We start from the raw sequence: 22,365 nt of genomic DNA, 5'->3' as shown, positions 1-22,365 counted from the left end.
TCAACCTCTCCCATAACCCCCATGGTGGGCCCCAGACGGATCAACCTCTCCCATAACCCCCCATGGTGGGCTCCAGACGGATCAACCTCTCCCATAACTCCCCATGGTGGGCTCCAGAGGGATCAACCTCTCCCATAACCCCCCATGGTGGGCTCCAGACGGATCAACCTCTCCCATAACCCCCCATGGTGGGCTCCAGAGCAAGGGTTGAATGACCATGTCACTCCATCCTTCAGTAATTCATTTGAATCTTGTTGTGTTCCAGCTCTACCAGAGGTTCTCCTAGCTCTCTGTGTGATCCAGCTCTTTCAGAGCTTCTCCTAGCTCTCTGTGTGTTCCAACAAAGTTGGTGCCAATGTCTGTTCTGACACTTGTTACTGAGCCCCTTCGACAGATGAACCTGTGCAGGGCATTGATGCAGGAATCAGTATCCAGATAACCATCAACTTCTAGATGGACAGTTCAACTCACAAGGCAAGTAAAGATCCCACCATACCATTTCACATGAACGCGGCCTCGCTTCACCTCTATGGGGCCGAAGTAATCTATGCCCACATAGGTGAATGGCAGCAAATCAGGTGACACCCGATCTTGTGGAAGGTTGGTCATCTTCTGTTCTCCAGCTCTAGCTTACATGTTCACGATGATGTCCTTTCTCAACCAGATCATCCAGAGGGATGGAGCCAAGCTCCTCGGGGACTTTCTGCCATTGTGTTTCTAGTTTCTTCAGGAATTCTGGTCCTTTGAGTCATCTCTCTGAGTTCAGGAAAGTTTCAGCATGTAACCCTCGAGGCATCGTCGGCTGGGTTGTGTTGGGAGTTCAAATAGCTCCACTGTGTTGCTTTCGACAGGTCACGGATCATAGCAACCCTATTAGCCACAAAGATATGGAATCTTTTGGTATCATTGAGGATGTATTTTAGCACAGACTGGCTGTCTGTCCAGAAAGTTGACTCCTCAAGTTCAATCTGGACCTTAACATCCTGTCCACTGGCACCTCCAATGTTGCTGCATCAAGTTCAATCTGGAGCTCCAACCTTAACATCCTGTCCAATGGCACCTCCAATGTTGCTGCATCAAGTTCCAGTCTGGGGATCATCTGCTTGAGTGGAGTCACTCTTGATCTCCCCAGTATGAATGGGATGTGGACCTTTTCCATATCGTTTGTGAACCCAAGGTAACTTGCCGTGCCATAACCTTGTTCTCTCGCGTCACCGAAGTGATGCAGCTTTGCGGTCTTGACTTGACCAAAGTTCTCAGGCATCATACACCTGTCAATCTGGAAACTGGACAGCTGGTCCAGCTCAGAGCCATTTCTTCCATGAAATAGAGTGTTCTTTGGGATGACTTCGTCCCATCCGCACTTTAGCTTGCAGAGCTCGTAGAATTTGCTTTGATAGAGCAAGAAATGTCTCCTTCCACTTTGCCAATCTCTAACCCAGATATCTCAAAGCTCTTGGTAGGACTCTAATGCCTCATTGTGTTGCAGAATATCAGTCTCACTGCCTTTAGCTTTCAGCTGCATCATGAGTCTCTCAGTACAAAATGTTGCTAAACTACCAGAATCAACAAATGCATTGGTTAACACAGACTTGCTTCCATTTTCCAGCTTTACTTGAACTGGCGCAATTGCAAGTGCACCATCTGTACCGACCTCGGTATCTTCATCAGCTTCCAGTGAAACAAGAGCACTGCTGACAGTCTCCTCCCGCTTTACTGATAGCATCAGAAGGGCAGGTGTCTGGTCTCTTTACTACTGGGAGCATCAGAAGGGCAGGTGTCTGGTCTCTTTACTACTGGGAGCATCAGAAGGGCAGGTGTCTGGTCTCTTTACTACTGGGAGCATCAGAAGGGCAGGTGTCTGATCTCTTTACTACTGGGAGCATCAGAAGCGCAGGTGTCTGGTCTCTTTACTACTGGGAGCATCAGAAGGGCAGGTGTCTGGTCTCTTTACTTTGAATGTTTGTTCTTTTAAAGGTTTTTTAGAGTCGTAAACTGACACTACATCTACTGCAGTGGCAAAGCTGCTTCCCCTACTCTTGGACTTGAACTGCTGTTTAGAATCTGCTGATGTTTTGGGTTTTTTAAAACCTTTTGTTGGCCAGGGGATATTGAATATCTCCATACAACGGATCCTGCAATATTTTGGCCTGTTTTTCCATGAACGTCACAAGGTCACTGAACTGGGCTCTCAGGGGTCTTCTCTCAAACATATCACATTCTGTAGACCTCCAGTTTTACATTAGTTTGTGGGGAAGTTTTGACATGATCAACTTTATGTTGGAGGGAAGATTAAGCTCTTCCATGTTCTGTAGGTCTTGCATAGCATTACAACAACCTCTATGATAGAATGCATAGCATTACAACAACCTCTAAGATAGAGTGCATAGCATTACAACAACCTAGATAGAGTGCATAGCGTTACAACAACCTAGATAGAGTGCATAGCATTACAACAACCTAGATAGAGTGCATAGCATTACAACAACCTCTAAGATAGAGTGCATAGCATTACAACAACCTCTAAGATAGAGTGCATAGCGTTACAACAACCTAGATAGTGCATAGCATTACAACAACCTAGATAGAGTGCATAGCATTACAACAACCTCTATGATAGAGTGCATAGCATTAAAACAACCTAGATAGAGTGCATAGCATTACAACAACCTCTATGATAGAGTGCATAGCATTACAACAACCTCTATGATAGAGTGCATAGCATTACAACAACCTCTAAGATAGAGTGCATAGCATTACAACAACCTCTATGATAGAGTGCATAGCATTACAACAACCTCTATGATAGAGTGCATAGCATTACAACAACCTCTAAGATAGAGTGCATAGCATTACAACAACCTCTATGATAGAGTGCATAGCATTACAACAACCTCTAAGATAGAGTGCATAGCATTACAACAACCTAGATAGAGTGCATAGCATTACAACAACCTAGATAGTGCATAGCATTACAACAACCTAGATAGAGTGCATAGCATTACAACAACCTCTATGATAGAGTGCATAGCGTTACAACAACCTATATGATAGAGTGCATAGCATTACAACAACCTCTATGATAGAGTGCATAGCATTACAACAACCTCTAAGATAGAGTGCATAGCATTACAACAACCTAGATAGAGTGCATAGCATTACAACAACCTCTAAGATAGAGTGCATAGCATTACAACAACCTCTATGATAGAGTGCATAGCATTACAACAACCTAGATAGAGTGCATAGCATTACAACAACCTCTAAGATAGAGTGCATAGCATTACAACAACCTCTATGATAGAGTGCATAGCATTACAACAACCTAGATAGAGTGCATAGCATTACAACAACCTAGATAGAGTGCATAGCATTACAACAACCTAGATAGAGTGCATAGCATTACAGCAACCTCTAAGATAGAGTGCATAGCATTACAACAACCTCTATGATAGAGTGCATAGCATTACAACAACCTAGATAGAGTGCATAGCATTACAACAACCTAGATAGAGTGCATAGCATTACAACAACCTCTATGATAGAGTGCATAGCATTACAACAACCTAGATAGAGTGCATAGCATTACAACAACCTAGATAGAGTGCATAGCATTACAACAACCTAGATAGAGTGCATAGCATTACAACAACCTCTAAGATAGAGTGCATAGCATTACAACAACCTAGATAGAGTGCATAGCATTACAACAACCTAGATAGAGTGCATAGCATTACAACAACCTCTAAGATAGAGTGCATAGCATTACAACAACCTCTAAGATAGAGTGCATAGCATTACAACAACCTAGATAGAGTGCATAGCATTACAACAACCTCTATGATAGAGTGCATAGCATTACAACAACCTCTATGATAGAGTGCATAGCATTACAACAACCTCTATGATAGAGTGCATAGCGTTACAACAACCTCTAAGATAGAGTGCATAGCATTACAACAACCTAGATAGAGTGCATAGCATTACAACAACCTAGATAGAGTGCATAGCATTACAACAACCTCTAAGATAGAGTGCATAGCATTACAGCAACCTCCAAGATAGAGTGCATAGCATTACAACAACCTAGATAGAGTGCATAGCATTACAACAACCTCTAAGATAGAGTGCATAGCATTACAACAACCTCTATGATAGAGTGCATAGCATTACAACAACCTCTAAGATAGAGTGCATAGCATTACAACAACCTCTATGATAGAGTGCATAGCATTACAACAACCTCTATGATAGAGTGCATAGCATTACAACAACCTCTATGATAGAGTGCATAGCATTACAACAACCTCTATGATAGAGTGCATAGCATTACAACAACCTAGATAGAGTGCATAGCATTACAACAACCTAGATAGAGTGCATAGCATTACAACAACCTAGATAGAGTGCATAGCATTACAACAACCTAGATAGAGTGCATAGCATTACAACAACCTCTAAGATAGAGTGCATAGCATTACAACAACCTAGATAGAGTGCATAGCATTACAACAACCTAGATAGAGTGCATAGCATTACAACAACCTAGATAGAGTGCATAGTGTTACAACAACGTAGATAGAGTGCATAGCATTACAACAACCTAGATAGAGTGCATAGCATTACAACAACCTCTAAGATAGAGTGCATAGCATTACAACAACCTAGATAGAGTGCATAGCATTACAACAACCTAGATAGAGTGCATTGCATTACAACAACAAGCTGTGTTTGGAGTATTCAGTAGTTGTATGTGTGTGTGTGTGTGTGTGTGTCTCCTCACCTCTCACCTGTCCCCTCTCCTCACCTCTCGCCTGTCACCTCTCCTCACCTCTCTCCTATATCCTCTCCTCACCTCTCGCCAGCCCCCTCTCTTCACTCACCTCCTTCATCAGCAACCCTTCCTTCTCATCACCCCTAACCCTGAACATCCTCACTCTGTTCCTCTTTCCACCCCTCACTTTCTAACTGATTTCTCCCTCTCCCTCACCTTCATCTCTCTCATCTCCATCACTTATATTTTAGTGGTGTGTGTGTTTGGAGTATTCAGGAGCTGTGTGTTTGTGTGTGTGTGTGTGTGTTTGTGTGTTTGGAGTATTCAGGAGTTGTGTGTGTGTGTGTGTGTGTGTGTGTGTGTGTGTGTGTGTGTGTGTGTGTGTGTGTGTGTGTGTGTGTGTGTGTAGGGTAGGGCGCATGGTGTAGTAGAGAGCAGTACAGACCCCTGGAGGTTGAGTGTTTGAAGGGGTACGGGACGATACAAAGTTTGTGAACCACTGGGGTAGATGATGAAAAGACACATTATGATGTGATTGTGATTTTCCTGAACACCTCCGGAGGGAGTCAGACATGCATTGTGTCTGGATATCTTACAAATGTAGACAGATGTGGAAAGTGGAACTATTTATCATTATCCTGCCTTTTAAAATCAATGTCAGGTGGCACCATTGACTTATGACATCACTATGTGTCTTAAATAAATACAGTTTCTGGTTTAAAAACAGCCTCTCAAAAGGACAAAGCTCCACTAAATAACCAGAACATTTAAAAGGGGACATCTTACAAACACCGTCAATGAAAAGCTACAACATTATTCACACTATATTCTGATTATCAAGGTATCAAGGTATGGGAGACAGAAAACTGATATGGTATTTAGTGATACTGATTTAATACTGTATTGTTGAAGTAACATATACTATGTGTGATACAAAGCAACAAAACACTTTCTATATAGTAAAACAAGCAACATGATGCTGATATTTCTCTGTGTGTCTGTTTGGGTATCAAATCAAAAGAGTTGGAATCAACTATTGGAGTCAGCTGTTGAATGGACGTCTGCTACTCTGAATGTCCTCATGGTTCCTCCTGCTCCTCTGGTGGTAAAACAGAGACATCTGGTGGTCAGACAAGGTTACTGCATGTCTATTTAATTACTCACCTATCAGTCATATGGACATCTGCATTCAGACTGATGCTCCATCACTTCCTCTGGTCTTCTCAAACTGCTGTCCTAGAGTATTAGTAGTAGTAGCGGCAGTAGTAGTAGCAGTAGCAGTAGCAGTAGTAGTAGTAGCAGCAGTAGTAGTTGCAGTAGTAGTTGCAGTAGTAGTAGCAGTAGCAGTAGCAGTAGTAGCAGTAGTAATAGTAGTAGCAGCAGTATCAGTAGTAGTAGCAGTAGCAGTAGTAGTAGTAGTAGTAGTATCATGTAGACACCAGCCTACTGTTGACAGCTCAGTGTTGACAGCTCAGTCAGGGGTATGGGCCAAAATTCAACCAGCTTATTGTGGGAGGCTTGTGTAAGGCTACCCGAAACGTTTGACCCAAGTTAAACAATTTAAAGGCAATGCTACAAAATACTAATTGAGTGTATGTAAACTTCTGACCATGAAACGTTTGACCCAAGTTAAACAATTTAAAAGCAATGCTACCAAATACTAATTGAGTGTATGTAAACTTCTGACCCACTGGGGATGTGATGAAAGAAATAAAAGCTGAAATAAATCCTTCTCCCTACTATTATTCTGACATTTCACATTCTTAAAATAAAGTGGTGATCCTAACTGACCTAAGACAGGTCATTTTTACTTGAATTAAATGTCAGTGAAAAACTGAGTTTAAATGTATTTGGCTAAGGTATATGTAAACTTCCGACTTCAGCTGTACCTTGAGAACATTTGGGGATAGTACCTATAAATGTAAAGAAACAGATTTAATTTGTAGAATAGATACCTCAAAGGTACCTATGGTGGTGAGAGGAAACTGTTCTTTGTCGTCCGTCTTTGGTCGAGTTTCCTAGACTATATTACATGTGCAGCTGCAGACTGAATGTCTAGTCTTCACCTTCACTCATCGAGAGTTTCAGAGGTTTTATTTTCTGGTGTTGTATTTTTAAGCCATTTGTCAGCCGTGTCACTGCTCCACTCTGTCTGGTCCGTATTTAAATTACAACCATTTCAGCCTGTGGTCTAAATAGTTAGATCTTCAGCGAGTTCTTTTAAGAACTCATCTTGGAGGGCGGTTCCATCACGTTGCCACAATGTCTTCACATGGGCGTGGTTACTGACTTACCAAAAGTTGAAAAACTATTATATCATTTAGAAGGCTAAAATCACATTGCTATCTTTCCACATATAGTTTCGTATTTCATCGTATACGTTTTAAAACATTTAGATGTAATTCTGATATCTATATTGTGAAAGCTCTTAAATATACAGTTATTTAGTTATACCATCCTTAATGATATCACAAAATACTAAATTATATGACATGATTATTGTTTGGATCCCAACAGACCATTCCAAACGTTTGGATTCCAAAACTAATGTTCCAATGTCCAATATTTTGATGTAAATGTTTTAAGCAAGAGTTTATTTTGTAACACTCAGACATTCCATTCTCAATACTGCAGAGCCGAAGAGAGTTTACGACCGGTGTTAAGTCATAAAACCGTCCCAACTCCTCCCCCTTCCTCTCTGGGGGGGGGGGGGGGGGGGGGTGTTGGGGAATAATCAGAATTAGGTGGTAACATAGGTAAGATGTTTTATATTCATCATGTTTGTAAGTTACTTCTCATCAGAATGTGTTTGTATAATACTGTGGCGGGGTTGCAGCATCTGTTCTATGTCAAGACTAAGTTGTTTGGGCTGGAGAGAGGGGAGAGGTCAAGTGTGTATCTCTTGGCTCCACAATGTCTGTGTGCCAGTCAGTGTGTCTCTGTGATCTTGTCAAGATAGGATGGATTTGATATATGCTTGTATCTAAATGACAATTTGATATATATCATAGGGTGGGGGTAATGTCTTGGTACCATTTTGTACCAAGGACGAAATAAGAGCTTTGTTTAGGAGACCAAACTGAACGATAATTTATAGCCAACTCTGTCTGGCTAGCGGATACTCCTCTCTGAAGTAAAGTATTTTCTTTGTAAGTTCCTAAGACCTGTGGTTTGTCATGTCGTCTAGGGGGGGTGGATCTTTGTGTAAGTTCCTAAGACCTGTGGTTTGTCATGTCGTCTAGGGGGAGTGGATCTTTGCTATTAAAGGATCTCAGTTACAATGTAGAGGGGGCTCTCAGAGAATTCATTGATAGACACTGAGTCACAGGGTTGTGATAGAGCTCATATAATTAAAGATGGACTTTGATAACTAACTCTGACTTGTGTTGTGGTTTGCTCTCATGATTTGGTAAATAGGGGAAATTTCCACGACAGGGGGGGTTCTATCTTTGATCCTCACCCAGGAGAGAGAGTCATGACAACAGTTAGGTAGCAGTTATGCCGGCGGGCCCCGGTGGCAACAAATTAGCAATACCAAAAGCTTACCTTGAGAGTTCCAGTGTTGTGTTGGAAGGTCCTAGCCAACTAGCCAACTAGCTAACCCTCTGTTCGAGCAGGGTCTTTCAATAGGCTAAACTAGCTAGCTGCAATTGCCAGATAAGTGAAAAAAATGACTCTCTCTCACTCTATTTCTCTCTTGATTCTCCTTCATTTTTTAAGAAATGAATTTGTTCAAAACTGTTCAATTAACGTTAACAAACTCGCTTTTGTACATCGCACTGGTCCGTACAATTGACCTTATTTTAGCGCCTCCAAAAAATGATACTTCCAGATCAACTGTAATGTCTAAACAATACAATCAATATTGGAAAGTCAAATTGCTCCCCTTTCCAACAAAGTCCATGAGACTGCTAAAGAGCAATCACTGTTTATAACATCTACTGCACCTTGCCTATTTCGCTCGGCCATCGCTCATTGATATACTTATATATACACATATTCTCATTCACCCCTTTAGCTTTGTGTGTATAAGGTCGTTGTTGGGGAATTGTTAGATTATAAATAAAATATTGGACATTGGAACATTAGTTTCTCCATCACTTCCTCTGGTCTTCTCAAACTGCTGTCCTAGAGTATTAGTAGTAGTAGCAGTAGTAGTAGTAGTAGTAGTAGTAGTAGTAGTGGTAGTATCAACAGTAGTAGTAGTATTAGTGGTAGTAGCAACAGTAGTAGTAGTATTAGTAGTAGCAGTAGTAGCAGCAGTAGCAGTAGTAGCAGTAGCAGTAGTAGTAGCAGCAGTAGCAGTAGCAGTAGCAGTAGCAGTAGTAGTAGTAGTAGCATCAGTAGCAGTAGTAGTAGTAGTAGCAGTAGTAGTAGTAGAAGTAGTAGCAGTAGTAGCAGTAGTAGTAGCAGTATCATGTAGAGACCAGCCTACTGTTGACAGCTCAGTGTTGACAGCTCAGTGTTGACAGCTCAGTGTTGACAGCTCAGTGTTGACAGCTCAGTGTTGACAGCTCAGTGTTGACAGCTCAGTTTTGACAGCTCAGTTTTGACAGCTCCGTGTTGACAGCTCCGTGTTGACAGCTCCGTGTTGACAGCTCCGTGTTGACAGCTCCGTGTTGACAGCAGCTCAGTGTTGACAGCTCCGTGTTGACAGCTCAGTGTTGACATCTCAGTGTTGACAGCTCAGTGTTGACACCTCAGTGTTGACACCTCAGTGTTGACACCTCAGTGTTTACATCTCAGTGTTGACAGCTCAGTGTTGACAACTCAGTGTTGACAACTCAGTGTTGACAGCTCAGTGTTGACAGCTCAGTGTTGACAGCTCAGCTCTGTACGGTAGAGAATCATGCAAGACAAACAATGTCCAAACACTGATGTCTTACAAAGTTACATTTTATTGTAACACCTTTAGGAAGGTGTTCTTAATGTTTTGTGCACTCAGTGTATATTTAAAGTTTCAACATGAAACAATTTGAATAAGAACAGGAAGTAGTGTGTGGTAAATACAGTATGGTTCTCTGTTCAATAGTAGACCTCCTCAAACACTGAGTAAAAGTCTCACTCAGATCTTTAGAGTTCTCAGTCTCTGACTCCGCCCGCTGACCTCCTGACCCCCCATAACCCTCTCCATTCTAAAGGTCTGCAGTGCAAAGGTCAATAATCTACGTTGGATTGGAATTGTGTTTTACGTCTCATCAAGATCTTTACAGACCTCCCTCCCCTCCTTCTCTTGACACTGTAGACTGGACCAGACATGATTCTGTCCTGTTTTCCCCATGACCACCATGATCCATGGTCACCCCCCACGGTACAGTGGACAGTAGACCTGGTCTGGTTCGTCATCATAGACGGTGATGGTGAATCATATCAGATTGTGGAGAAGCCAACTTGATGAGTTTCTCCTGACCCAGCCCAACAACCCTATCAGTGCCCTCTGACCTTTCCCCTCTCGTTCCAGTCCCTTCTGCAACACTGAGTGAGCTTCCCTGACTTCTTTCAAGTTCTGTCTTAGTCTCTCCATCTCTATATTCTTCTCTTTCATCTGTCTGCTGAACTCCCTCTCCATCTTTGTCTGTGAGATCATGATATTCCTCTGTAACTCAGGTAGGACTATCTTCATCAGGTTTCTCTCTGCTTCAACTCTGGCCTCTCCTTCATAGTTCTCCATCATCTCCTCTATCTCCTGTCTGTGTCTCTCCTCCATCTCCCTCCTCTCATTCTCTCTCTTCTCTCTAAATCTCTCCAGCTTTCTCTCCATCTCCTCCCTCCTATCAGACTCCCTCTTCAGCTCCCTCTCCAGCTCTCTTTTCTTCTCCTCATCCCTCTCTTCTTCCACCTGTCTCTCCAGTTCACTGGTTCTTTCACTGAGTGTTCTGATATCTCCCTCATGTTCCTGGATCACTCCCTCTATCTTTATCAGAGAGTCCTGCAACTCCTTCTGAAGCCTCTCTCTCAAGTCTCTCTCCTCCCTCTGTTTCCTCTCTCCTCTCTCTCTCTGGATCTTCCCCTCCATCTCTCTAACCTGGTCCTCTGCCTCTTGGTAGGTCTGACTGCTGTAGAATCTCTCTCTGTTTCCTGCCACCATCTCCTCTACCTGATCCAGCAGCTCTGATACCTGAGTGCCATGGGCCCTGTCCCTAATGTTGAGGACGTGGTACCTGCTCCCACTTTTCTCTACAAGCTGCTGGAGGTCCTGACTTCCTGCTTGGAGAAACTCCTCAATGCTCTGCTCTTTCAGTCCATCATCATGGGTGAATAGAATCACAGTGTGTCCCCAAAAATCCTCCCCAAACATCTCCTCCATTCTCTCCAGCACCCCTCTCTCCTCCCACTTAGAGGGCTCCACTGGTATGACCAGGAGGAAGGCATGGGGTCCCGGGGCAGACAGACGGACACAGAGCCCCACATCCTGTCTCATTTCCTTCAGAGAGAGTCCAGGACAGAACCAGTCTGGAGTGTCCACCAGCACCAGCCGTCTCCCACACACGTCCCCCTCTCTCCTCTTAGTCCTCTGGGTCACTGCAGAGGGGCTGGCCTGGGCCCCAAACTCCTCTCTGCCCAGGATGGTGTTTCCTGCTGCACTCCTCCCAGCCCCAGTCCTCCCCAGCAGCACCAGTCTCAGCTCAGACACACTGGGAGACACTGGGGAGTCTGGACTGCTGCTCTCTCCTCCCACTGCAACACAACACACAGCACTGATCAACACTCTGACTCTCTGGAGGATGTACAACATTGTCTAATATAATATCATCTACACCCATAACTCACTATCTGGAGGAATAAACTCCATGCTGTTTGTCCTCCTCAGTGGAAGTGTGGGGTCTGTATCAGAGGTCTCTCCTCCCACTGTAACACAACATAGAGAACTGGTCAACATACTGACTCATCAGAGACACATTTAAGACATAGTATAAACAAATACATTACACATCATATTGAAATATAGATTATTGGTGAAAATAGAGAATTTTAAGATAACGAAATTTTGAGACAACATTGATAACTCACTAAGTGAAGGATGGACCACTATAGACTAGAAACAGTAGGAGACAACAGGACAATATTGATAACTCACTGAATGGAGGAAGGTCCTTGCTGTTTCTCCTCCTGACTGCGAGGATGGAACCTGTATCTGACATCTCTCCATGTTCTAGAATAATAGAACAACCATTTAGAATGGGAACATTTACCTCAGTGACACATGAAGGCACATAGACCTACTGAAGGGGAGTTCTGGGTTTCTCCTCTCTTCTACTTCCTGTCTCCTCTCTTCTACTTCCTGTCTCCTCTCTTTTAGTTCATTTTCTTTTCCCTCCAGTAGTTTGTCTCTCTCTTCCAGTAGTTTGTCTCTCTCTTCCAGTTGTTTGTCTCTCTCTTCCAGTTGTTTGTCTCTCTCTTCCAGTAGTTTGTCCTTCTCTCCCAGTAGTTTGTCCTTCTCTCCCAGTCTGTGGTTGCTGTCCTCTAGTTGATTCATCATCTCTTTAAACATCTTCAACTCTGAGAGAAATTAACATATTTAATTGGTTGTTTGAATAAGTAATGTATTAATTAATTCAATAGTATGTCTATAAAGACATTATCATTTGATGGAGGTGGTACAATTATTAGTAATTATTTCCTCCAGTCAACAGTTATCTGAGCTGAACCAATCATCAACTGGTCTATTGACTATTGGATACATTACAAATGAATTAGTCTGAAAAACTGAATGACATCACTCATGTTCCCTGATTCAATCCTCTCTCCTCCAGACTCTCTCATACTTACCAAGCTCACCAGCTGATGCCTCCCTCTTCAGCTTGTCCTTATGGGTCTCACATTGTAAATACAGTGAACCTGAGGCTATGGTGTAAAACAGAGAGGTGAGTTCTGTGTGGTACATCACTATATACAGAACAAACAGGACCAATCAAATTTCTCCTGTCACTCAAGCCTCCCTCATGTAGGGACTGTGGGCACCAATGAGATCTGGTTAACTTCATAAATAATGTTGTTTTGTTATTGGTCTTTGTCTGATCAAATTATTATTTTCATTGTTTGTGATAACCAGCATTGTGCTCTATGGCAGATACAGGATATTGTGTCAGGAGGCAGGGTTCTATAGAATATACATTCATTAGAATGTGAAGAACATATGACATCATAATACAACCTACCTTGAGAACATTTGGGGAGAGTTTTGATAAATGTAAAGATACTGAATTCAAGCTGATTCCATGTTCATTTTGGAATGTGAAATATATATAGTGGGAGAACTATGTGAAATGTTGACCTCTATAGCAGATATATAGTGGGAGGACTATGTGAAATATTGACCTCTATGGCAGATATATAGTGGGAGGACTATGTGAAATATTGACCTCTATGGCAGATATATAGTGGGAGGACTATGTGAAATATTGACCTCTATGGCAGATATATAGTGGGAGGACTATGTGAAATATTGACCTCTATGGCAGCTATATAGTGGGAGGACTATGTGAAATATTGACCTCTATGGCAGATGTATAGTGGGAGGACTATGTGAAATGTTGACCTCCATGGCAGATATATAGTGGGAGGACTATGTGAAATATTGACCTCTATGGCAGATATATAGTGGGAGGACTATGTGAAATATTGACCTCTATGGCAGATATATAGTGGGAGGACTATGTGAAATATTGACCTCTATGGCAGCTATATAGTGGGAGGACTATGTGAAATATTGACCTCTATGGCAGATATACAGTGGGAGGACTATGTGAAATGTTGACCTCTATAGCAGATATATAGTGGGAGGACTATGTGAAATGTTGACCTCCATAGCAGATATATTGTGGGAGATCTATGATATGAAAATTCTTGATAATTTGAAGAACATCTCTGGTCTGTTCTTTGTCTTGTGTTATTGGTTGTCAATAAACAAAACAGACAAATAAGTAATTACTCACCCAATACTGATCATCCATTATCCAAGATGGAGAGTCATGAATAATGATCATGTAAAAGAGAATGCATTAGTTATTATTGTTCATTGAATTTCTGTCTCATTACATAACTTAATAAAATACCATACATTATATTGGAATGACTGTTCATCACATTCATTACTAATGTACATCTAGGGAAAGGGATGTAAGCAGTGCTACTATGTAAGCAGTCTGAGAATGACTGAATGCTTCATAATAAGACATCAAGCTGAATTCAAGCTGATTCTATTTTCATTTTGGTGTGTGAAATGTTGACCTCTATGGCAGATATATTGTGGGAGGACTATGTGAAATGTTGTTCTCTATGGAAGATCATTTGTGTAAAATCTGGATAATTTGAAGAACATCTATACATCTTAATCCAACCTACCTTGAGAACACTTGGGTGAGAGTTTTGATAAATGTAAAGAAACTGATTTAATTTGTAGCCTTGAAGAAGACACACTGCTGTTCACAAGGCCTGTAGTTTTTATAGTATCAGATTAACACTCTGGTCTGTTCTTTGTCTTTTTAAATGTATTTTATTTTACCTTTATTTAACCAGGTAGGCTAGTTGAGAACACCTTTATTTAACCAGGTAGGCTAGTTGAGAACACCTTTATTTAACCAGGTAGGCTAGTTGAGAACACCTTTATTTAACCAGGTAGGCTAGTTGAGAACACCTTTATTTAACCAGGTAGGCTAGTTGAGAACACCTTTATTTAACCAGGTAGGCCAGTTGAGAACACCTTTATTTAACCAGGTAGGCTAGTAGAGAACACCTTTATTTAACCAGGTCGGCTAGTTGAGAACACCTTTATTTAACCAGGTAGGCTAGTTGAGAACACCTTTATTTAACCAGGTAGGCTAGTTGAGAACATCTTTATTTAACCAGGTAGGCAAGTTGAGAACACCTTTATTTAACCAGGTAGGCCAGTTGAGAACACCTTTATTTAACCAGGTAGGCCAGTTGAGAACACCTTTATTTAACCAGGTAGGCTAGTAGAGAACACCTTTATTTAACCAGGTAGGCTAGTAGAGAACACCTTTATTTAACCAGGTAGGCCAGTTGAGAACACCTTTATTTAACCAGGTAGGCTAGTAGAGAACACCTTTATTTAACCAGGTAGGCTAGTAGAGAACACCTTTATTTAACCAGGTCGGCTAGTTGAGAACACCTTTATTTAACCAGGTAGGCTAGTTGAGAACACCTTTATTTAACCAGGTAGGCCAGTTGAGAACACCTTTATTTAACCAGGTAGGCCAGTTGAGAACACCTTTATTTAACCAGGTAGGCTAGTAGAGAACACCTTTATTTAACCAGGTAGGCTAGTAGAGAACACCTTTATTTAACCAGGTCGGCTAGTTGAGAACACCTTTATTTAACCAGGTAGGCTAGTAGAGAACACCTTTATTTAACCAGGTAGGCTAGTTGAGAACACCTTTATTTAACCAGGTAGGCTAGTAGAGAACACCTTTATTTAACCAGGTAGGCTAGTTGAGAACACCTTTATTTAACCAGGTAGGCTAGTAGAGAACACCTTTATTTAACCAGGTAGGCCAGTTGAGAACACCTTTATTTAACCAGGTAGGCTAGTAGAGAACACCTTTATTTAACCAGGTAGGCTAGTTGAGAACACCTTTATTTAACCAGGTAGGCTAGTAGAGAACACCTTTATTTAACCAGGTAGGCTAGTAGAGAACACCTTTATTTAACCAGGTAGGCTAGTTGAGAACACCTTTATTTAACCAGGTAGGCTAGTTGAGAACACCTTTATTTAACCAGGTAGGCTAGTTGAGAACACCTTTATTTAACCAGGTAGGCTAGTTGAGAACACCTTTATTTAACCAGGTAGGCCAGTTGAGAACACCTTTATTTAACCAGGTAGGCTAGTTGAGAACACCTTTATTTAACCAGGTAGGCTAGTTGAGAACACCTTTATTTAACCAGGTAGGCTAGTTGAGAACACCTTTATTTAACCAGGTAGGCTAGTTGAGAACACCTTTATTTAACCAGGTAGGCTAGTTGAGAACACCTTTATTTAACCAGGTAGGCTAGTTGAGAACACCTTTATTTAACCAGGTAGGCTAGTTGAGAACATCTTTATTTAACCAGGTAGGCTAGTTGAGAACACCTTTATTTAACCAGGTAGGCTAGTGGAGAACACCTTTATTTAACCAGGTAGGCTAGTTGAGAACACCTTTATTTAACCAGGTAGGCTAGTTGAGAACACCTTTATTTAACCTGGTAGGCTAGTTGAGAACACCTTTATTTAACCTGGTAGGCTAGTTGAGAACACCTTTATTTAACCAGGTAGGCTAGTTGAGAACACCTTTATTTAACCAGGTAGGCTAGTTGAGAACACCTTTATTTAACCAGGTAGGCTAGTTGAGAACACCTTTATTTAACCAGGTAGGCCAGTTGAGAACACCTTTATTTAACCAGGTAGGCTAGTTGAGAACACCTTTATTTAACCAGGTAGGCTAGTTGAGAACACCTTTATTTAACCAGGTAGGCTAGTTGAGAACACCTTTATTTAACCAGGTAGGCTAGTTGAGAACACCTTTATTTAACCAGGTAGGCTAGTTGAGAACACCTTTATTTAACCAGGTAGGCTAGTTGAGAACACCTTTATTTAACCAGGTAGGCTAGTTGAGAACATCTTTATTTAACCAGGTAGGCTAGTTGAGAACACCTTTATTTAACCAGGTAGGCTAGTGGAGAACACCTTTATTTAACCAGGTAGGCTAGTGGAGAACACCTTTATTTAACCAGGTAGGCTAGTTGAGAACACCTTTATTTAACCAGGTCGGCTAGTTGAGAACACCTTTATTTAACCAGGTAGGCTAGTTGAGAACACCTTTATTTAACCAGGTAGGCTAGTTGAGAACACCTACCTATTTAACCAGGTAGGCTAGTTGAGAACACCTTTATTTAACCAGGTAGGCAAGTTGAGAACACCTTTATTTAACCAGGTAGGCTAGTTGAGAACACCTTTATTTAACCAGGTAGGCTAGTTGAGAACACCTTTATTTGACCAGGTAGGCTAGTTGAGAACACCTTTATTTAACCAGGTAGGCTAGTTGAGAACACCTTTATTTAACCAGGTAGGCTAGTTGAGAACACCTTTATTTAACCAGGTCGGCTAGTTGAGAACACCTTTATTTAACCAGGTAGGCTAGTTGAGAACACCTTTATTTAACCTGGTAGGCTAGTTGAGAACACCTTTATTTAACCAGGTAGGCTAGTTGAGAACACCTTTATTTAACCAGGTAGGCTAGTTGAGAACACCTTTATTTAACCAGGTAGGCTAGTTGAGAACACCTTTATTTAACCAGGTAGGCTAGTTGAGAACACCTTTATTTAACCAGGTAGGCTAGTTGAGAACACCTTTATTTAACCAGGTAGGCTAGTTGAGAACACCTTTATTTAACCAGGTAGGCTAGTTGAGAACATCTTTATTTAACCAGGTAGGCAAGATGAGAACATCTTTATTTAACCAGGTAGGCCAGTTGAGAACATCTTTATTTAACCAGGTAGGCTAGTTGAGAACATCTTTATTTAACCAGGTAGGCTAGTTGAGAACACCTTTATTTAACCAGGTAGGCTAGTTGAGAACATCTTTATTTAACCAGGTAGGCAAGTTGAGAACACCTTTATTTAACCAGGTAGGCTAGTTGAGAACACCTTTATTTAACCAGGTAGGCTAGTTGAGAACACCTTTATTTAACCAGGTAGGCTAGTTGAGAACACCTTTATTTAACCAGGTAGGCTAGTTGAGAACACCTTTATTTAACCAGGTAGGCTAGTTGAGAACATCTTTATTTAACCAGGTAGGCTAGTTGAGAACATCTTTATTTAACCAGGTAGGCAAGTTGAGAACACCTTTATTTAACCAGGTAGGCTAGTTGAGAACACCTTTATTTAACCAGGTAGGCTAGTTGAGAACACCTTTATTTAACCAGGTAGGCTAGTTGAGAACATCTTTATTTAACCAGGTAGGCAAGTTGAGAACATCTTTATTTAACCAGGTAGGCCAGTTGAGAACATCTTTATTTAACCAGGTAGGCTAGTTGAGAACATCTTTATTTAACCAGGTAGGCTAGTTGAGAACACCTTTATTTAACCAGGTAGGCTAGTTGAGAACATCTTTATTTAACCAGGTAGGCAAGTTGAGAACACCTTTATTTAACCAGGTAGGCTAGTTGAGAACACCTTTATTTAACCAGGTAGGCTAGTTGAGAACACCTTTATTTAACCAGGTAGGCTAGTTGAGAGCACCTTTATTTAACCAGGTAGGCCAGTTGAGAACACCTTTATTTAACCAGGTAGGCCAGTTGAGAACACCTTTATTTAACCAGGTAGACCAGTTGAGAACACCTTTATTTAACCAGGTAGGCTAGTTGAGAACACCTTTATTTAACCAGGTAGGCCAGTTGAGAACACCTTTATTTAACCAGGTAGGCTAGTTGAGAACACCTTTATTTAACCAGGTAGGCTAGTTGAGAACACCTTTATTTAACCAGGTAGGCTAGTTGAGAACACCTTTATTTAACCAGGTAGGCTAGTTGAGAACACCTTTATTTAACCAGGTAGGCTAGTTGAGAACACCTTTATTTAACTAGGTAGGCTAGTTGAGAACACCTTTATTTAACCAGGTAGGCTAGTTGAGAACACCTTTATTTAACCAGGTAGGCTAGTTGAGAACACCTTTATTTAACCAGGTAGGCTAGTTGAGAACACCTACCTATTTAACCAGGTAGGCTAGTTGAGAACACCTACCTATTTAACCAGGTAGGCTAGTTGAGAACACCTTTATTTAACCAGGTAGGCCAGTTGAGAACACCTTTATTTAACCAGGTAGGCCAGTTGAGAACACCTTTATTTAACCAGGTAGGCTAGTTGAGAACACCTTTATTTAACCAGGTAGGCTAGTTGAGAACACCTTTATTTAACCAGGTAGGCTAGTTGAGAACACCTTTATTTAACCAGGTAGGCTAGTTGAGAACACCTTTATTTAACCAGGTAGGCTAGTTGAGAACACCTTTATTTAACCAGGTAGGCAAGTTGCGAACACCTTTATTTAACCAGGTAGGCTAGTTGAGAACACCTTTATTTAACCAGGTAGGCTAGTTGAGAACACCTTTATTTAACCAGGTAGGCTAGTTGAGAACACCTTTATTTAACCAGGTAGGCTAGTTGAGAACACCTTTATTTAACCAGGTAGGCTAGTTGAGAACACCTTTATTTAACCAGGTAGGCTAGTTGAGAACACCTTTATTTAACCAGGTAGGCTAGTTGAGAACACCTTTATTTAACCAGGTAGGCAAGTTGAGAACAAGTTCTCATTTACAACTGCGACCTGGCCAAGATAAAGCAAAGCAGTTCGACAACAACACAGAGTTACACATAGAATAAACAAACATACAGTCAATAATACAGTATAAATGTCTACGTATATACAGTATGTGCAAATGAGGTAGGAGGTAAGGCAATAAATAGGCCATTGTGGCAAAATAATTACAATATAGCAATTAAACACCGGAGTGATGTGCAGAAGATGAGTGTAGAGGAAAGTAAATAGATAATAATAATAGCAAGTAGAGATACTGGGGTGGAGCAAAATAAAATAAATAAATAACAGTATGGGGCTGAGGTCATTTGATGGGCTATTTACAGATGGGCTATTTACAGATGGGCTATTTACAGATGGGCTATTTACAGATGGGCTATTTACAGATGGGCTATTTACAGATGGGCTATTTACAGATGCAATATGTACAGGTGCAGTGATCTGTGAGCTGCCCTGACAGTGAAATATACCTGCTGGAGTGCGTGCTACGGGTGGGTGCTGCTTTGGTGACCAGTGAGCTGAGATAAGGCGGGGCTTTTCCTAGCAAAGACTTATAGATGACCTGGACCCAGTGGGTTTGGCGACGAATATGAAGCGAGGGCCAGCCAACGAGAGCATACAGGTCACAGTGGTGGGTAGTATATCGGGTTTGGTGACCAAATTGGTGACAAAACAGATGGCACTGTGATAGACTGCATCCAATTTGCTGAGTCGAGTGTTGGAGGCTATTTTGTAAATGACATCGCCGAAGTCAAGGATCGGTAGGATGGTTAGGGTTTGGCTGCATGAGTGAAGAATGCATTGTTGCAAAATAGGATTCCTATTCTAGATGTAAATTTGGATTGGAGATGCTTAATGTGAGTGTTTACAGTCTAACCAGACACCTAGGTATTTATAGTTGTCCATATATTCTAAGTCAGAACCGTCCAGAGTAGTGATGTTGGAAGGGCGGGCAGCGATCGGTTGAAGAGCATTCAGTTTTACTTGCATTTAAGAGCAGTTGGAGGCAACAGAAGGAGAGTTGGCATTGAAGCTCATCTGGAGGTTAGTTAACACAGTGTCTTGTGTTATTAGTTGTCAATCAACAAAACAGACAAATAAGTAATTACTCACCCTGTACTGCTTCTGATCATCCATTATCCAAGATGGAGAGTCATGAATAATGATCATGTAAAACAGAATGTATTAGTTATTATCATGACCTTCAAATCACCATCTGTCACATTATCCTCTCAAATACCATAGTGATGTGATGTTCATCAGAGGGGTGTGAGTGTTCATCACATTCATTACTAATGACAATCAAGGGACGTGACAGTAATGTTGGAATGGTTCTAATGCTTTAGGACCAGCTCAAAGCTCAGAGTGATGGTAATATGCATTGTAACTAGTTGATATTCAGAATTAATCTAGTCTATTCATCTGTAACTCCTACTATGAACTCCTACCTACATGAGATAGTACAAGTGTTCTGTACAGGGAAAGAGACTGGTTGTTATTGTTGTTGTTTAGGTGTTTAGAAACATTACTGGAGTTCTAGAACACTTACCTCCTCTGTTCCATAAACCCACTGCAGCCTCCTCCTTCTGTTCTCCATGGATGACCTGACAGATGTAGACTCCTCTATCTGACCAACTGAAGTCTCTCAGCCTCAGAGACACGTTGCCTCTCTTCAGCTCCTGGGTGATCAGACTCACTCTGCCCTCATAGCCACTCCTCTCTGTCACCTGGCCATTCTTATACAGGTAAATACACTCTGTCCCTTTAAACCACCTGATCGTCGTGGCAACAGCACTGGTGTCAGGTGAGAGGTGAAAGGGGAGGGTGACCTCTTCACCAACATTAGCCCTCACATTGTTTTTAGTGGTGAGTTTAAACTGATCTGTTCAGAAAGAGAGAACATTTCATGTTTAATGACATCATCTGTGTCAGGAACACAAATCCTCTCAGTACATTTATAAACACATCTGAATTAATAACTACAACAGACATACAACAACCAGGACCATGTCAATTCTAAACTACAACCCCCACAATCCCAGACAGACAGATTCATTTGAAGGAAAGTCTATATGTCATAGAAGAATGTGATGCTACAATCTAGAATGATATTATCCCATTTGTTCCCACATCTTTCCCAGACATGCCACTATGCTAATCTTATGCCACTAGTAGCCTAACATGTCATCCATTTTGATTATTTATTTATTTAAAAGTATGTTTTATTATTGGTCACAGTTGTGACAGAGTGCTCTGTCTATAATAACATGAACAGATATTTACCCCTATTCCTCAACCTCAATATCTATATACCTCAGCCCACTTACCCACACACCTAAACTCAATGACCCACACACCCCAGTCCTGTTACCCCTATTCCTCAACCTCAATATCTATATACCTCAGCCCACTTACCCACACACCTAAACTCAATGACCCACACACCCCAGTCCTGTTACCCCCATGCCCTAATCCCCACATGCCAATACCCTCAAACCTATACAATCAAGTACAGATACAGGCGTTTAAAATAAATTATAAAATATGAATAAATGAGAGGCTCTGTATTATCCCATTAGACAGACTTGTTTGTCAGGAAGCTGAGCACTTAAGAGCATTGGACCAGTAACCCAAACGTTGCTGGGTTGAATCCCTGAGGAAACTAGGATAACATGTGTTGATATGCCCTTGAGCAAGGCACTGAATCCTAATTGCTCTGGATATATATTTATTTCACGAGGCAAGTCAGTTCAGAACAAATTCTTATTTACAATGACACCCAGACAACACTGGACCAATTGTGCTCTGCCCTATGCCACTCCCAATCATGTGATACAGCCTGGAATTGAAGTCTGTAGAGACACCTCTCACACTGAGACACAGCACCACAGACTGCTGCTCCACTCAGGAGCCCAACTTATTTGTTGATATGTACAACTTTAACTTCTCTAGAGCCAGTAAAGTACAAAAGGTTTATTTTCTTCCATATTGTGTCAGACTGGATTAAATGGGTTCTATAATAAAGAGATGTTTGGAGGGAGAGGTCACTGTGGAGCAGTAGAGCTGTTTCTCACAGACACAAACTCAGCTACAACTCCTCATGTTACAAACACATTTCATCCAGACACACATTTACACATAAAGACAAATAAAACCACAAACACATTTCATTTTCAATAGTTGGTTTAGTTCTGTTCTCCCAGATACATGAAAGAAAAGTTAATCATTAATTATAGCATGGTGACTTACTATGAACTCTGGACTCTGCCATTTTAACTGCAAT

General features: G+C 41.3%; 1 protein-coding gene across 9 annotated transcripts in view; it reads right to left on the bottom strand.

The window, feature by feature from the left end:
- Nucleotides 1-9,654: 9,654 nt before the first annotated feature.
- Nucleotides 9,655-22,365, bottom strand: part of LOC110510489 (trichohyalin) — an 87,392-nt gene continuing 74,681 nt past the window's right edge. For 6 of the 9 annotated variants that reach the window (XM_036979255.1, XM_036979254.1, XM_036979253.1 and 3 more), the window contains 9 exons: nt 22,332-22,358; nt 20,632-20,964; nt 20,196-20,207; nt 13,711-13,716; nt 12,545-12,619; nt 11,999-12,274; nt 11,853-11,927; nt 11,546-11,623; nt 9,655-11,452 (listed from right to left, as the gene is read on the bottom strand). In XM_036979255.1, the coding sequence (XP_036835150.1) occupies nt 10,140-11,452; nt 11,546-11,623; nt 11,853-11,927; nt 11,999-12,274; nt 12,545-12,619; nt 13,711-13,716; nt 20,196-20,207; nt 20,632-20,964; nt 22,332-22,358 (2,195 nt within the window). In that variant the 3' untranslated portion in view covers nt 9,655-10,139. The remainder of the gene's footprint in view (nt 11,453-11,545; nt 11,624-11,852; nt 11,928-11,998; nt 12,275-12,544; nt 12,620-13,710; nt 13,717-20,195; nt 20,208-20,631; nt 20,965-22,331; nt 22,359-22,365) is intronic. The other 3 variants (XM_036979260.1, XM_036979259.1, XM_036979257.1) reach the window with 2 other exon arrangements.

Source organism: Oncorhynchus mykiss, chromosome 6, assembly GCF_013265735.2.
Source record: "Oncorhynchus mykiss isolate Arlee chromosome 6, USDA_OmykA_1.1, whole genome shotgun sequence".
In the NCBI taxonomy this organism is placed as follows: Eukaryota; Metazoa; Chordata; class Actinopteri; order Salmoniformes; family Salmonidae; genus Oncorhynchus; species Oncorhynchus mykiss.
This window is presented reverse-complemented; position numbering and strand designations above follow the sequence as displayed.